Source organism: Castor canadensis, chromosome 10, assembly GCF_047511655.1.
Source record: "Castor canadensis chromosome 10, mCasCan1.hap1v2, whole genome shotgun sequence".
Lineage (NCBI taxonomy): Eukaryota > Metazoa > Chordata > Mammalia > Rodentia > Castoridae > Castor > Castor canadensis.
In genome coordinates, this window is record NC_133395.1 from 3,767,423 (window position 1) to 3,783,443 (window position 16,021).

Here is a 16,021-nt window from a genome sequence, read left to right on the forward strand (position 1 = left end):
TTAGACAATCCTGCACGGCAGTCATGTTCTTGAAACCAGGTGTCAGAGGAACAGGCTGAGGAGATGAGTAGCTCATTGAAGCTGAATGCAGTCAGTCATAATGCTTTAAAATGTTTAAAATGTCATACGAGAGTAATGTAAGATTCCTTAAGAAGTGAAGGCTAGGTGAAAAACTCAACAAATTCTCCACGAAACTTGATTTGTTTACCGTGTTATAGTCCCAATTATGTCATCCAAGTGTCAATGTCAGATCATGTACACAAAAGTGAATGGATGAATGAGTAATGGATAAATAAAAGTAACATTTTCAAAACCCCCGACAGGGTTTCTGCACCATCTCTTACACCTCATTCATTTCTAACTAACTTCAATCTACTTATTTTTGGGGTATTTCTTACAGGAACAGAGGAAATGTTCCATCAGTCATATTTCTCAGCAATAACACACACATATAATTGGTATTATATATAATATCAATATACATATGTAAATAATACCAATATTAACATTTGTAAACATATGAATAGCTATATTTTTATTCAGAACCAATGATGCAAAAGACTTGAAATAACTTTCAGGTCTTGGTGTCTGAAGATATCTGGAGGACTCTCTCAAAGTTCCTACAGCCCTGTACCCACCCAAGCTTTGATTTGCATAAGACACTCCAATGTGACTTCAAGTTAGGAACAATAAGATTCAGTTTCACAGGGTTGATTCACTCTTGAGGATACAAGTGGTGCATTATGAGATAAATCAAATTTTATAAGTTGAGAAAAAATTATCTTATTATTCATTATACTTTAGTCAGTACCTCCAACCGTGTGTCTCATTTCTGAATCCATCACAGATGAAATCCTGTGGGATTTCATTCCAGTGGGATTTTTTATGTAATCTCAGCTACTCAGGAGATGTTAGGTGGGATGATCACCGTCCAGGCCAACCTGGGCAAAAACCTGAGGCCCTACCTAAAAAATAACTAAAGTACAAAAAAGGCTGAAGGCATGGCTCAAGTGGTAGAAGACCTGTCTACAAAGTGAGTTCAGACCCCAGTACTGTCAGAAAAACAAAGAGAGAGAAAGAAAAAGAAAAATCTAGGTATAATCTGCTTCATCTCACAAATGTTTTTGTTGTCATTGTTTTAGTTTGATTTTTGACTAATTTGTTTTTATGAGACAGGGTCTCACTGTGTAGTCCAAGCTGGCCTCAAACTCACAGTCCTGCCTCTGACTCCCAGGTGATAGGATTACAGGCTTGTTCACCATGCCCAGAACAAGCTTTTTTCTTAAGTCAATGTTCTAAAGCACAGTGATTAAACCCCAAAATGAAGCCTGTTCATACCTTTATGAGAGGGGTTGGCACCCAGCAGCTCTTTGTGTTGTATCTACTGTCATGGGGCAGAGAAGACTGTGCTCACCAAACCTGGGAACCCACTGCAGAAAAGGCCCTGTCCACCCTAACAACCAATCCCAAAAGAGTGAGCACAGCAGGACTTTTGTGTGAGTGGTGGAAAGTTCTGGGGAAAAGACACAGAATGACTTTGGAGTCACCACAGAGAGCTGCCCAGTGAAGGGAGTGGACTGGAAGGCCATCTCCTGTGTCTGTCCATGGCTGCCCACTTTCTACACGTGAAGGTGCGGGAGGGTACACTGGAACCTCTGTTCCTCATTCCTTGTTTATTCCTACAGGGCTATTCATTGGGTGTCAGGTGACAGTTCACAGAGGTGCTCAGGCCAAATGACATTAGAAAAGTCAGGTTAAACTTAACAACCTATTAGTTGTTAAAGAGCAATTATCTGATACTATCTAACATCATACTTAATTGTCAAATATGACTAACTCAGCATGAACTGATGGCAAGTTATAAAAGAACTAGAAAGGTGTTCCCTAAATCCAGAGTCAGCCACTTCAGCTCAGTGCTTTCAAAAATCCTAGGGAACAAAGACAAAAATCCTACCAAATAGGAGCCCCACAGCCCACGTGCCTTCTGCATTAGCTGGGCACGGGGTCTCCCAGGCATGAGCTCTAGAAGGCACTCACAAGGGCCAGGTGAGCCTAAGTGACACCTGCCTGTGTCAGGTGAAGTTTCCTCTCCAGTGTCTTGGGCTTCCTTCCAGGGAAAGAAAGCTCCATTCTTGACTCTCAAGGCTGATTCCCCTGGGGCTGGAAGGCGACCTGGACAAGGAGAGCCCAGGGTGTCCTTGGCTCTCAGAGACCCTGTGCCAGGCCCCTGCTCCTCACTCAGGGCCATGTGTGTGCTGCCCCCACTCAGACGAGGGTGCAGTGGTCTGAGGCAACTGGCTCGTAATCTATGGTTGACTTCTAGTACCTGAATTGCTATTGGACTCCCTTCGGCTGATTCTGTCCTATAATTTGTCAATTGATTAAAATGCAGAGATGAAACTGGGTCTATGAGATCATCCTCTTGAAAGCCCAGGACAACACTGATGAACTTGAACTGCTGGGAATCAGTGTTGGCAGGAAAGTTCCAGCAGCAAACCGGAGGTGAGGACATGGTCAAGGGAGACAGAGAGCCGGAGGGAGGGCTGGCAATACATTCGTGAGCTGGAGAGCAGGACCAGGTGGGAACAATGGATCTGTGCTTGTGAGGCTGGAGGTGATGATGGTGAATTTATAACGGTGACGTTCTCACATAAACTTAAAGGACGTGGTATCCTTTCAGAGTCAGAAAATTATAGTTTAGGAAAAGCAATGTCTCCAGCCAGAGCTAACAAACCAATCTCTGCTTTTCCAATGGGTTTCTCGAAGGGAAGACCGTTGAGGAGAACTGGGGAAGCAGGCTGGGGTTCCCACCTTATGATGCCCTAGTTGCCCTTCCTTCTGTATTAAAATGTGTCAATTGAGGTTATCCACCAGAATTCCTTCTGATGCTGGTCATATGCATACACTTTGAGAAAAGTAAGGTTTTAAACAAATATAAGGTGTAAGTTATATTATTATTGTGGGGTTCTTAGCCCTATGTTATTACATCCTTTTATCTGCTTGGACTAAATCTCTTTGAACTAAGCCTGAGATATAAAGTTTTAGTGTGTTCCAATTTGGGATGCAGCCTAACCACCAAGTTTGTGGCCCTTGAACACAAGTTGCATGTCCTGCTGACGCCAGCCTGCAGCGTCCAGGACAGAGAGCTGTACAGGTATCCAGGCCAGAGGAGATGATGGCCAGGACATGTCCACACATTGACCTTAAAGATCTGATCAGGGTCAAGCAGATATGGAGAAGGTATATGATCATCTTAATTAATTAAACGGCACTTGTATGAGATTCCATGGTTTTCAATTGGACAGAAACTTATCTGGATTCTGGGGAGAGAATGCAGAACGGATCTAAATGCATTGTGTGAGTAGCACTGCACTATTTTGCTATAATTCAGGAAATGTGTTCACCATTTACCTGCTCCACTTCACTCAGTTTCCCTTCATGACTCCTTAGAGTACATCTTCAGTATAGTCATTCTCTTTTGCAAAATTTATAATTAAAAATAGCGTGTGGAAAATACGTCGAGCCTATCCACTGCAAGGTACTTGCCAACGTTAACCACGGGGAAATACCATTTTTTCACATAATTGCTTTTCCTCACATGATTACAAAATTTCAAAAAATGGGAACCAGAAAGCAATAGAAGCCTGATCTAAGATTATCCAAGTTTGTGAGGCCATTCTGTGACCTAGGAAGTGCGGCTGTAAAACCTTAAACTCTCTGTGAGTTTCAGTGAGTTAGAAGTGCTGCAAATACAGCCTTTTCTTACATTATTTGGGAGTTTATATCCAAGTCTGGGCCCCGCATGGGATAATGGGAGAAGGAGGCTGTGATTCAGTGAGGATGCCATCTGTCTCCTCGCGGTCCAGCTTGTCAGTTCATCTCTAATTCCCTACAAATCTCCATCCTACTCATTTCCTTCCTAAAGAATTATAAAATAAGAAAGAGCAATCAAGGGGGAAAATGAAGTACCATTCAGGGGGGTGCTTAGTATATTTGTAATATACAATCACCATCACTCTGTAGTTCCAGGATATCTTCATAGTCTCAAAAGGAAACTCCATAGCCATTGAGCAGTCACCCCCACTCCCCCTGTCCTGTCAGCCATTAATCTCCTTTCTGTTTCTAGTCTATTATGGATATTTCACACAAATAGAATAATAAAATAAAAAGACTTATACCAGAACACCATCATACATTTATATTCCAACCCAGTGGCCACAAACCCTCTGAAAGGGAATCCTATTTATTCTCAGTTTTGGCTCACATTTTCTGTGTGTGTGTGCACAGTAAAATTCTTGACCATATATAAGTGTTTTTGATTATATAAATTTAAGGTTCTAAGAGATTAAAATAGGAAATGGAAGCTTTCTAAAAGGTTTCCATGCAGCTGGATTTATATATTAATTTTATATTTTATGCAGGTTTATTTGGTAGACTTAACCTCATTCTGTGAAGAATCATAATTAGGAGAAAATCACAAATTTACTGATAGCAAGAAATTATTATTTTTCTTGGAAAATCCATGGTTTCCAACAGAGCAAAGAGTAAGACATTTCTTCCGGAATGTAGATTATAGTGTAAATTACCCTCAAATCATAATCCATATTGAATATGCTGATCAATATGCATTGGGATTTCATGTGCGAGTATCTTCAGAACAATTTTAATATCTCTGTATCTGAAATCTTCTGAGAGGTCTGTATTTATAGAAGAACTCTCCCATTAACACATGTTACTTTTAATGTTTTCCAAGAAACCCTTAAATGCAGCAATTTTGGGGAATTTGGTAAAGAAGTCTATGTGGACAGCAAAGAAATTCTCAGAAGGCTTCGTTCAAAGACAAGCATATGTGTGAAGACTTCTGGAGCAGTTTTGCTTTCAGTCGTCAGCTCAAGGTCATTATTAGTGACAAGAATAATAGCAAAGCTTTCCATTGACAAGATGCCATGGAAATTTATAATTTTAAGATGATCAAATAGCCCCTAAAAGCTACTGCTCAAAGACGATTAAGGCTCAGAGCCAAGATGATTACCACAGAGATCCTTGTCAAATAATCCAGGAAATAAGTAAAGAAACAAGAGGAAGGATTATTTCATCATCAAACTGGCTGAGAGAGACATTCAGGGCTACTCAGTGAACTCCAGGGCTTTAGATATTCTTGGACTGTCTTCTTTCTAGATTCAGAAACTTTTATACTACTTGATGCACAAAAGTCACATACACCTTTATTCCAGAAGGCATTCATTTGCACATCTTTGCAAGAGAAATGGCTTGATTAATTCTTCAGTGTGCGTGGATGGGAAAGAAAGTGAGAGGACAGCTTACACCTCTATGTTATGATCACTAATACCCTGCAAGACAAATCACCTTGGGCAAATGGAATGCTTAAACGAAGCTTAACTTCCGGGCATCTTTAGAGCTCAGCTTCTAGGTTGTGTGTGGCAGGACTGACGCAGGGGCCAGCATCCACCATTCCTACCTTCTATGCTCATCTTGACTGTGGAGGCGACCATTCATGGTATTCACCAGAAAGCCAAATAAGCGACTGTATAAGGACTTGGCCAAGAGATCACGGTAAAATTCAGCCATCTGTATAGAATGTCGCCGGATTATCAAGTCTCCTAGAATAGTACAAAGAAGAGGAGGCATAAGGACAAGGGTTTCCCTCATTTAGAAGCCAACAAAACTATTCACACCCCAGTTTTTCTCCACAAGTCCACACGTATGAGAGGATTAAAAATTACACTGCAAGTCTAGTAAACGAGGTATCTGTCAGGAACTGTGTAGAGTGTTCACCTGGAGTCAAGTGCATTGCCCTTGTAGTGCTACAAGTTCTGACCGCAGCTTTTGACTGCATAGGTTGTGCGGTTTCCTCTCAGTTTGGGAAATAGCCCTTCACAAGGCCCTGACGAGCAAGTTTTCTGGTAACAACCCACTGATTTGGGTACTGAATCATCCCAGGGCATGTAGAAGCCAGTCCATGTGGAAAAGTAGTTGGATTTTAACAATTTTCAAGGACAGTCTAATTAACCAAAATGTAGCCTAGAGATTGGGGACAAGATTGGGCTTTCAGGTAGAAATTGATATATTGTTCTAAAAAAGACAATAAATGAAATCTTGAGAGAGATTTTTAGAAGGAAAGGGACTAGAGAAGGGAGAAGAAAAGAGAGAGGGAGGACGGTCTGGATCAGAGCCCATCATGGCACTCTCTCTGGGGAATAAGCGTGAATGGGGGTCTGGAGTCATGTTTCATGGCTATGGTCAAACTGACCAACCACTGTGTCTCAGGCTGAGTAGGGACTTGTAATAGGATGATGCTGGCTATCAGTTGGAGGAACAGGTAAGAAAGTCCAAAATGCCACCACCACGGATGTGGTCAGAGAGCTACGAGGTCCAGGCCATTAAGAAGGAAAACACAAGGTGGGAGTGAAAGCAGTTTTGGCCATCTAGCATATGGTAGAACCAAGATCTCTAGAGTCACCATGGTTGAGGAATTCTGATGAGTACCCAACATGGAGAGTGGATTAGTGGAGCAGTGAGAGCAGAGGGGTCTACACAGGTACATGTAGATGATAGCGGCAAGCTTAATTTTTCTTCAAAAAGCCATGATGAAGAATGGCATACTTGGGGTTTGTCAGGATGCTTAGTGTGGTTGGATCCAGGGGTGCTGGTAGAAGTGTATGACATGTCAGGTACAGCTCAGAATATAGAAACTGCTGATGCCACCCTAAAGTGAGCTATCCTTAAAGGGGTTGGGGTGTCTTTGAAAGTCTGTTAGCTACAGATGAAAAGCATATTTGCACTTCATAAAAATTCTTTTTTTTTTCTTGGCAGCACTGGGGTTTGAACTCAGGGCCTCATGCTTTTTAGGCAGGTGCTCATCACTTGAGCCACTCTGCCAGCCCCTTATGCTTTGGTTATTTTTGAGTTAGGTCTTGCTTTATGTGCAGACAGCCTGGACTGAGATCCTCCTGTTCGTGCTTCATTGAGTAGCTGGGATGACAGGCACACACCACCACACCCAGTCATTGGTTGAATGGGGTTTCAGGAACTTTTTGCCCGGCCAACCTGAAACTGTCATCCTCCTGGTCTCTGCCTCCTGAGTAACTAGGATTACAGGTGTAAGCCTCTATTCCCAGCCCATGAATATTATTTCTGAAGCACTGTGGAAGGAGGACAAAAAGAGGTAAGGCCAGATAAAAGGCTGGAAAGACGCTGTGGCCATGACCCATGAAAGGAACTGGGAAGGAAGAATGAGCATTATCTATGGGGTCCAGCTGGCACATGTATTACCTATTCAATGGAGAAGGAAGGGGAGGAGGGGTCCAGAAACCTAGGTAGGAGGCTGAGCAGTTAATGGGAAATTCATGAATTTCAGGAACACAGAAGGGAAATTCAGAGAGTAGGGATGAGGCAGAAATCATAAGCCACACAGCTAAATGCCTGCAAGTCAGTCCTAAAAGGCTAGCGGTAGGAACAGGAATAATTTAGAGAAAAAGGATCGGGTGGGTGTAGTGCCCACAGTCACAGCAAGGAAGAAGGTTGTCAAGCCTTGATTTAAAATGAGCAACTGAAGTGCACATAGGAAGACCAGTGTGGCTGTCCACTGAGCAGGGACGCCTCCAGCACAGAGTGGGCACGTTGTCTGGGAGTCAGGCAGTGTGAGATGCTAGCATTTACCAGTGATTTAATCTTTTGGAATCTTAGCTTTCTCATGTTAGAATGGACACAGTTATGCCCGCCTCGTGACCATTTGTCAGAGATAAAAAACTGCAACATTTAGAGCACTTGGCACCATGCCCATCTATTCATAAATGACCTGTAAATGACAGCCATGATTCTGAGCATGAGGCTGAGGACAAAGGTCAGGTCCTTACTGACAGGGACAGCATGGCGCCACACTCGCAAAGGGTCTGCGTTTTATGGGAATAAATCCTCTTGGATTGGTGGCTTGTCTTTCTAAAGTGATAGAAGAGCTAGAAAGGGCCATCAGTTAATCAAACCGGAACCTCAGTTGCACTGACATAATTTGTCACACAGTCATGTGACCAAACAACAGGCACTAATGCTTCATTCACTCCATTCACAGAGATGGTTCCCCCAGTGGGGACATGCAAAGTTGTATTTAATTTCCCTATTTGAAAGAAGACCACAAGCTATATGAAGTGGAAAGTCAGAGTAGAGAAAAATTTACCTTTAAAATACTGAATATCAGTTGTTAAGGCGGAAGCCAACTCGTCTGTTGATACTTGCAGCATTGCAGCCACTGAAATTAAAGCAGGGATATAAACAAGAAGTTAGTTCACATTTGTGATACTAAGAACATCACAGTCTATATTTACAGTGTGTGCGGTTCACACAGGCACATGAGACCACGCATGCACTAAGGACAGTAATACTGCTGGAATTGTCGAGTTCAAGCAGAGAAACATCTTAGAGCATGAAATCATAACAGCTTCTTTTCCTCATTGTCCTCACAGATAACACCAAATGACTTTTTCCAAATTCCTTATTAAGTCACTCTGATATAGGTGAAGACAGGCTGTTTTTTGACAATCTGTGATTTTCAGGTATTTAAAAAAAATGGCTGTAACTAGCAGGGCAATTTCAGAGAAGAGAGAAGTTTTCTTGGCAAGATCTTTGAAGGGAAGTAATTATTAACTGTTTAAAATATTTCGCTAATTACATGCACCATAAATACATGGGTGGGGGTGGGGACAGTGGATATTGAGAAAATTCTAAAATAACCTCAAGCATGTGCTGCAGAACCAATGCTGTTGATTGGTGCGTGGAATGAGAACATAAAAGTACATCCTGTTACTCCATCCCACAGTTATTTAGAAGAAAGAACAGAGTGGATGTCTCCCTGCTGCTCCCATCCCCCTTGAATTCTACTCCAGGGGAGGCAGCTATTCCCAGGGCTTTCTGTACTATGTCTCCATCTACTGGTAGGTTTACAAAACCGCACACCAAAGAGGTCAATGTCAAGATGGTGTACCACTGACCTTGTTCCAGAAGCTGGAGGTCAGAAACGAAGGCGGAGTCTGTGTCAGTCAGGGCAGTGAACTGAATGTCTCCAATGTGTAAAATCGCTGCTAGAATTACAAACAGGTTCTCCACCTCCTACGTGATTGACAAATAAAGAAATGAACAGAAAGTCTTAGAAGAAAGATGAAAAGACGAATCCTTTGAAACCTCCTAAACCCAGATACAGAAATGGTGTAGACCCTATTGGCAGTATTGTCAGTTTTCACATTTGCAATGTTGATAAAGGAACTACCGATTCGTATCTCAAATTCAGGATCCCAATGTTCAATGCACATCTCCTCTAAATCAATGTTTGTGCTTCTCGAACATGAGTGTGAGGATGTGTTCTGATGTGAATTAATGGCTTCTAGGTAACTATTGTAAAAACTGGATGACCATGCACCGAGGTGTGATTAGTGTACCGGGGTCATTCCTGTCCACTTGGGGTGACCCTGGACTACAGAGAAAGGTGGGGGACATTGCAGGGCTGTGGCTGCTTCCTTTCAGAATCCATGGCACGGTGTGTTTCCTGGGCAGCTGTCCTATGTGATGATTACAGAATTGCTCCCTTCTGGCATAATTAGAACAACTACTCCTGGAGGAACAAAGTGGAAATTGCTCTTTAAGGCTTTTCCAAGAAAATTCGGGGAACAACTGTTTATTAGCATGAGATATCTTTGAGCAGAAGGTAGAGGAAGGAAGAGAATGGTTGCTGAAAGAGAGGGTCTAAAGACAGTCCCTTTCTCCTAAGAAAAGAGAAATGAACCTCCACTTGTGTTTTGCAGTAAGAGTGAAAAATCAAAAAAATGGCTTCAAGTTTAATAATACTGAATATTTAGCATGGGTTATCAGTGGTGAGATAAGTTGAGCTCCACAGAGAGCAAGGAACCTGCTCAGTCCTCAGTTCGTAATCTGTAATTTGGGAGTAAAGGCTCCAGCCACACCTCAGTGGAAGGTGTTTGAGAACATGCTCATCTCACCTACAAACACACAGCCAGAGTAATGCAATCCTTGGGACTCCCACAGATTTCCCCAGAATGTCCAGTTTTCATCACAGACCATGCTTCTACCATCTGTAAAATGGCAGCATTGAGGCAGACAATCGCGACTCATTGCTACAATCGGGCAGTTATGGTGCTGCTCAGAAATGTGTCAGCCAGCCCCTCCACCATAAATCAGAATTCCAGAATTAATTCACTCCTGCTTTATAGAATAGCATCTTCCCAGCCTCTTAAAGTACTTGGTGAATTATTTTTTTCCCTTTTTAACAGTTCCTGTAACTGTTCTTTCAGTGTTCTGGTGCGGGCACAGTGGCAGGCACAAACTTTGGACTGTCCTCACAGATCTTACACTTTGGTGATGGAGACACAGGTGGAAATGAGCATTACAGGGTGGCAGTGCTCCTCTGGGAGCAGGAGAGGGTGTCACTCTATCTCTGTCTGAAGTGTGCAACGATCCCTGTGCCCTCCTGGTCTGGCTGCACTGCTGGTGATGGAGAGCGAAAGTGGAGGCATCTCTCCGTACAAGCCCCCTGCGACCACATTCACTTACATGTTTTGATTCAGGGCCCTCAGCAGCCCAGAACACCTTCATTTCAATCATAGAGGACATACTCTATCCCTCTTAAGTGGAATAACTTTCACCATTCAGTCACTTTAAAGGATCAAGATGAAGGGCTAAACTTCAAGACTTTTGTTAAAATGCACATATATCCTTTACCAAAAAGATCAGATTCTCTGTCTGCTACCTCACTCAGCAGGTGCATTTTGCTGGCTAGGCCTCTGAGGGTCAATCATGGATATACAAAGCCCTGTTTCCAAGCAACTGGTACTATGATAGAATAGTCCCTGCACCCAGTATGTGTTCCTGTTTCCTGTAAGGAAGCTTGAAATTTTAGGTATGTAGAGAGGAAATAAAAATAAGAACAGAAAAACTCAATAACAGCAAATGAAGACAGAGCAGTTAAAGTGGGAGTAGCCAATAAAAGGCAGAAATGTAGAGATTGAATCATTAGAGCAAAAAGAACCAGATACCATGGGATGGCAAACTGACTCCTAGAACTCCAAGCTCTGGATGAGTGACGGCAGGGCCAAGCCAAGTGCCCATGTGAATTCACATAGGGACAGCTTCATTCTTTACACTTCCCTGCAAGGCCCTTCCCACCCCTCAGTCATTCTCAGCCCCAGTAGCCTTAACTGTGAGCAGGGGAAAGCAACAATGGTCCAAACCAATCAATATATTGGCTTCAGAAGAATAAAAGGAACGTCTTTACATTTGTGACTACATCTGGGCTGGTGAGTCACTGGGATTCCATTCACCCTCGTGAACTCTTGTTACTTGTTCCTGAGGACTTGGCCATAGCCCAAAGTGCCTCCATACTGAAGAGGAAAGAGCTTAGCAAAGAAACAGAGACTTGTGGGACTTCTGAAAGCTCTCTCCCAGGCTTATACCATTCCACATCTAATTCACGAGACCAGTGCTGTCAATTCAGTAACTACTGACACACACAGTTATTTAAATGTAAATAAACAGAACGAAATGTTACAAATTCTTTCCTTCAGTCTTACTAGCCATATAACCAAGTGCCCAGAAGCCACCCAGGGTTAGTGGCCCTCTTGCTGTCCAAAGCAGGTCAGGAACCTCTCCAGATTCACAGAAGTTCCCACCCTATAGAAGTGCTCTAAAACTTTTCACTGGAATTTCTAGGTGTCATACAATTTTATGAAGGTGTTTAGTAATTTTTTAAGAACAAAAAAGGGGTTTCTATCCTTTAAGAAGACATTTAAATAGCTGGACACCAGTGGCTCACTCCATTAATCCTAGCTACTGGGGAGGCCGAGATCAGGAAGATCACATTTCAAGGTCAGTACTGACACACAGTTTACAAGACTCCATTTCCCAAACAACAAGAACAAAATGAACTGGAGTTGTGGCTCAAGTGGTAGAGTATCTGCTTTACAAGTGGGACTTCCTGAGTTCAAACTTCAGTCCCACTCCCTCCAAAAAAAAGACATTTAAAGAAATTAGATTAATTTTCAAGGTGATTCTTGACCATTAACCGTTTTCTCATGGGCTGGTCAATCCAGTTATTTCTTCTGTTTTGGACACATGTGTGTCCTTGGAAAAGGGCTCTTTGAGCACCATATTGAAAATTGCATTGCGTTTTTCTTGCAGCACCTGTAATCCTTCCTGTCTTCTTTCTTTGTCTCTCATTCCCACTAGAACATAAGCTGTGGGTGGCGAGGACTAGAACTTGCTCTCTGCTGAATCATCAGTGCTACAACAATATCTGGAGGATAATAGGACTCAGGAAACGTTTCTGGGTGACTAACTTTTATAAATTGGTAGAAACTTGGTTTTCTCAGGGAAACTTTGCTGATGTGACTCACCAAGTTGCTGAAACCGATTACATTCAGAGCTTGTTTCAAAAGTGTGAATTTCTCCCTGTTCAGACCGTGCTCTGGGGTGTCCACATCTTCCTGTATGGTCTGCTTCAAATACCTGTTAAGACAAGCACACCGCATTCTGGCTTGGCTTAGAGTCAAACTCCAGTGGTTAAAGTCACCTCCACCATAATAGAAATCACCTGGACATTGGGTACCTGTCTGTTTACAAAGCTTTGTTACAGAATAGCACATGATGTTTCAGGAAAGGGAAAAAATAGTTCTTCTTGTACCAGAACATAGCCACGCTGTGTGACATGGCTCTCACCTCAGCTGCACCCTTTCTTGTGAAAGGAGAAAGTTAAAGACATTTTATGTACCTCCTATAGAGGGTTGCAGGTACTGCCTCGTGCATTCGATCAACATTTACATTAAAGGTGCTTAATTTAAGGCTGGGGATATAGCTCAGTTGCAGAGGGCTTGCCTAGTATATGGGAGATTCATGGTTCCATCCCAGTACCATAAACAATGATGATTAATTTCTACTAATTTATTACTCCTCTTCCCAGAATTCTTTAATTATGAAGCAGTTGAGCAATTCATTGATTTATTCTTTTCATTCAGTGAACGAATTGGCTACAAAATACAGGGGATGCCAAGCTGCTGAGGATATAAAGTAAAGGGATCTTCCATGGAACCCCAACAACTGGAAAATAATACATCCAGGAGCAGAGACAAGAAGATACAGAGTGTGAAGGAAGGGGTGGTACTCAGACATGGATGAGGAGGAACCACTGTGGGGAAGAGCAAACTTCAGTTCTGAGAGCTGACACATGAGTAAGAATTTGTCAGGTCAATTTGAGGCTGTAAGGCTGTCCCTTGAACAATTAGCAACAGGCACATGTAGGGTTGGTGAGACCTGATGGACACGGGAAGCATACGTGTCTGCAAAGTGGGGGGCTAGGGTGAGACAAGCAAAGATTGCTGGGGCTGGAGAAGTGGCCAGGGTTCTGCACACCTTGCAAAAGAATTTCAGGTCAGTTCTGGGAGTGACGGAAAGCTCTGAATGCCTGGAACGAGAAGAGGAAGGACCAACTTAGGGTTTCCGAAGGAGTAGTCTGTTACCCACTAGAAGACTGACTGGGAAAAGATGAAGAAGGTACAGATGGCAAGTGACCCAGGGACTGCCTACGAGTGGTGAAGAGAGAGGAAGGAGGGAATAAGGGGGAGGGGATGAGGGATGGTCTGGGAATAGGGGAGGAAAAACAGAGGAGCTAATGATACTTTTTAATCATCTTTTTGAGGAAAAAGGATAGATCCGGTGTCCATTCAACTATAGGTCATACTTAAGAGGAGGGATGTGTTTTTCTTTGAGAGAAAATTCTCATATTTACAACAGTCTTGTTGAATTTAGACTACTTGTTAATGCTCAAGCAGAAATCCAAAACAAAACAGATAGAAGGATCTCTGGTGCTGGGGAAAGACAAGAAACCATCTACACAGAGAAGACTTAAAACCCTGCCAGTGATAAGCTCACGCAGGAAAGACTTGAACATTTTAGGGCTGTCCTTTTTTTTTTTCTTGATTTCACATATGAGAGAAAATGTGTGATACTTGAAAGTAGAAGAAGGCTGTTAGGGAAAAGGAAGGGGATGGCGGGAGATAACAAAGGATGGTGGGACAGATAGGATCAAAGTGCGTTGTACCATGTTTGAAAATGTCACAGTGAAAGCCATTCTTTTGTACAATTAATACCCAGTAATAAAAATGCCAATCAGTAAGAACAAGTTGAACTAATTGCGAAAACCAAATTTAGGGCTGAAGAAAGAATCCAGTATTCAGGACAAGAGCAGGAAGAGCTAAATAAATCAGATAAGAATCTTCAGAGCAACAAGATAGTGCATTTTCAAGGCTGACTGATGGTGACACATGAAACCACAGGAGCAAGGAATTTGTGTTCTTGACAGTGAGGCTCAGAAGTGTTGGAGGGGCAGAGCAGGAGGATGTGGAAGTAGCCTTTGAGGAACTCTGGCCTCAGCGTTGTCTGAGAGCAGAGGAAACAGAGGCAGGGTGGAAGAGATCTCAGGTGTGGACCTGCTGAGACAGAAGGACACAGAGTCTAGACAAGAGACCGGTGTGGGCTGGGTCTGATCACTGGGTGGTGGGTGTACCTCCACCATGCAGAAAGGACACTGCCTTCCAGACCTGCCAGTTCAGGTGATGAATATAGTTCCCGAGCCCAGCAGCAGCTCAGAATGTTCCAGTGCTGGGGCTTCAATTTTCCCAGGAGAGTCAGAGTTCTGATGCCCAGGTATGGCTGACTTGAGGAAGGTGTGGGAATGTGCCATGCGTGCTGCAGACAAGGAGGACACCAGGAGGAGCTGATCTGCAGGTGCTCCTCGGGTGGATGGCAGCCACCACGGGGGTGGTGCCACACCTCCCATGGCTCCTTCCCATGGCTCCTGTAGGATGAAGAGTTGTGGTTTGAGCCACAGAGTCAGAAGCAACAATGTGTCAGTAAGAGATGGGTTTATGATGGTTGGAGAGTCCTTCAGCCTAAAATCTAACAAATAGTCACAATGAAAAGAAATTGTGAGTGTTCTAGATACTTCTTCAGTATCTGTAAACACACACACACACACACACACACACAGGGACAACTCCGACGGGGACAAAGCAGCTCTCCTGAGGCAGGAATGATGATTCCAGATTTGTTGTAAGCATTTTCCTCTCTAGCCAGAAAACTTAATGGCGTGAAGATGTGAGAAAAAGCCCATAATGTCCTTTATTCAAAATTGAAGTTGTCCTGACTGTTCAGCAGCATTAGGGTAATATTTATCAGATGTATTTCACCAAAATTGTATTTCTTAAACTGAGAAACTAATTGTCTGGTTTGCACATGTGAAGACCTAAGTTCAAACCTCGTTCCACCAAAAAAAAAAAAAAAAAGAGAGAGAGAGAGAAAGTAATGATAATTTTTTTCTGTAAATTAAAGGTATCAATGTTTCCTTTGATATCATTCAACCTCAAAATTTCACACAAAGGCAGAGAAATACCTGAGATGTACACATGGCAGGTATTGGAACTAAGAGTCCAGGGAGCCTGGATTCGCTCTAAGACACATTCAAATCTCCATTTTACTGTCTGCAATGCGAGGCCAACAGGAGTTAAAAATCATGAGTAAAAAGTTCTCCGTGTTTTGTTCCATGGCGTGTGTGGGGGTCACGTGAGAGAGGTACTCCACTCAGAATTTTGCACAGACAGCACGTGAGTATCTCCTGGAAGGATTCTGTCTCGTGGGGAACTGTCACCCAACATGTCCTCCATTAACAGATCTCTGAATCCAGTGAACAACTACGCCAAGTAATGAAAGGGAGCAATTCTGAGAAATCGTCACAAATATTGTTAGCCATGGGGAATGTCACAAGTCCCCAAATCCACTTTTCTGTTCAGAGACAAACAATAAACAGATGAAAGGGAGTGAACGCAGTTCTCGATTGTTTCACCACAATGCTGATGTGTGTGATACCACACGGCCTTTGCAGACTTGCTAGCCCTGAAGATGGGTGGGAATGACTGTGTGTTGTGGTCAGAGTCCCCTGCAGTCTAAC

The 16,021-nt window shown here is 42.9% G+C and overlaps 1 protein-coding gene across 3 annotated transcripts in view; it reads right to left on the reverse strand.

Annotated features, from left to right (window-relative positions):
* Myo16 (myosin XVI) overlaps window positions 1–16,021 on the reverse strand; it is a 518,261-nt gene that overhangs the window by 186,207 nt on the left and 316,033 nt on the right. For all 3 annotated transcript variants that reach the window (XM_074043002.1, XM_074043003.1, XM_074043001.1), the window contains exons 17-20: window positions 12,417–12,528; window positions 9,006–9,123; window positions 8,195–8,266; window positions 5,480–5,621 (exon numbers count right to left, since the gene is read on the reverse strand). In XM_074043002.1, coding sequence (XP_073899103.1) covers window positions 5,480–5,621; window positions 8,195–8,266; window positions 9,006–9,123; window positions 12,417–12,528 — 444 coding nt within the window. The remainder of the gene's footprint in view (window positions 1–5,479; window positions 5,622–8,194; window positions 8,267–9,005; window positions 9,124–12,416; window positions 12,529–16,021) is intronic.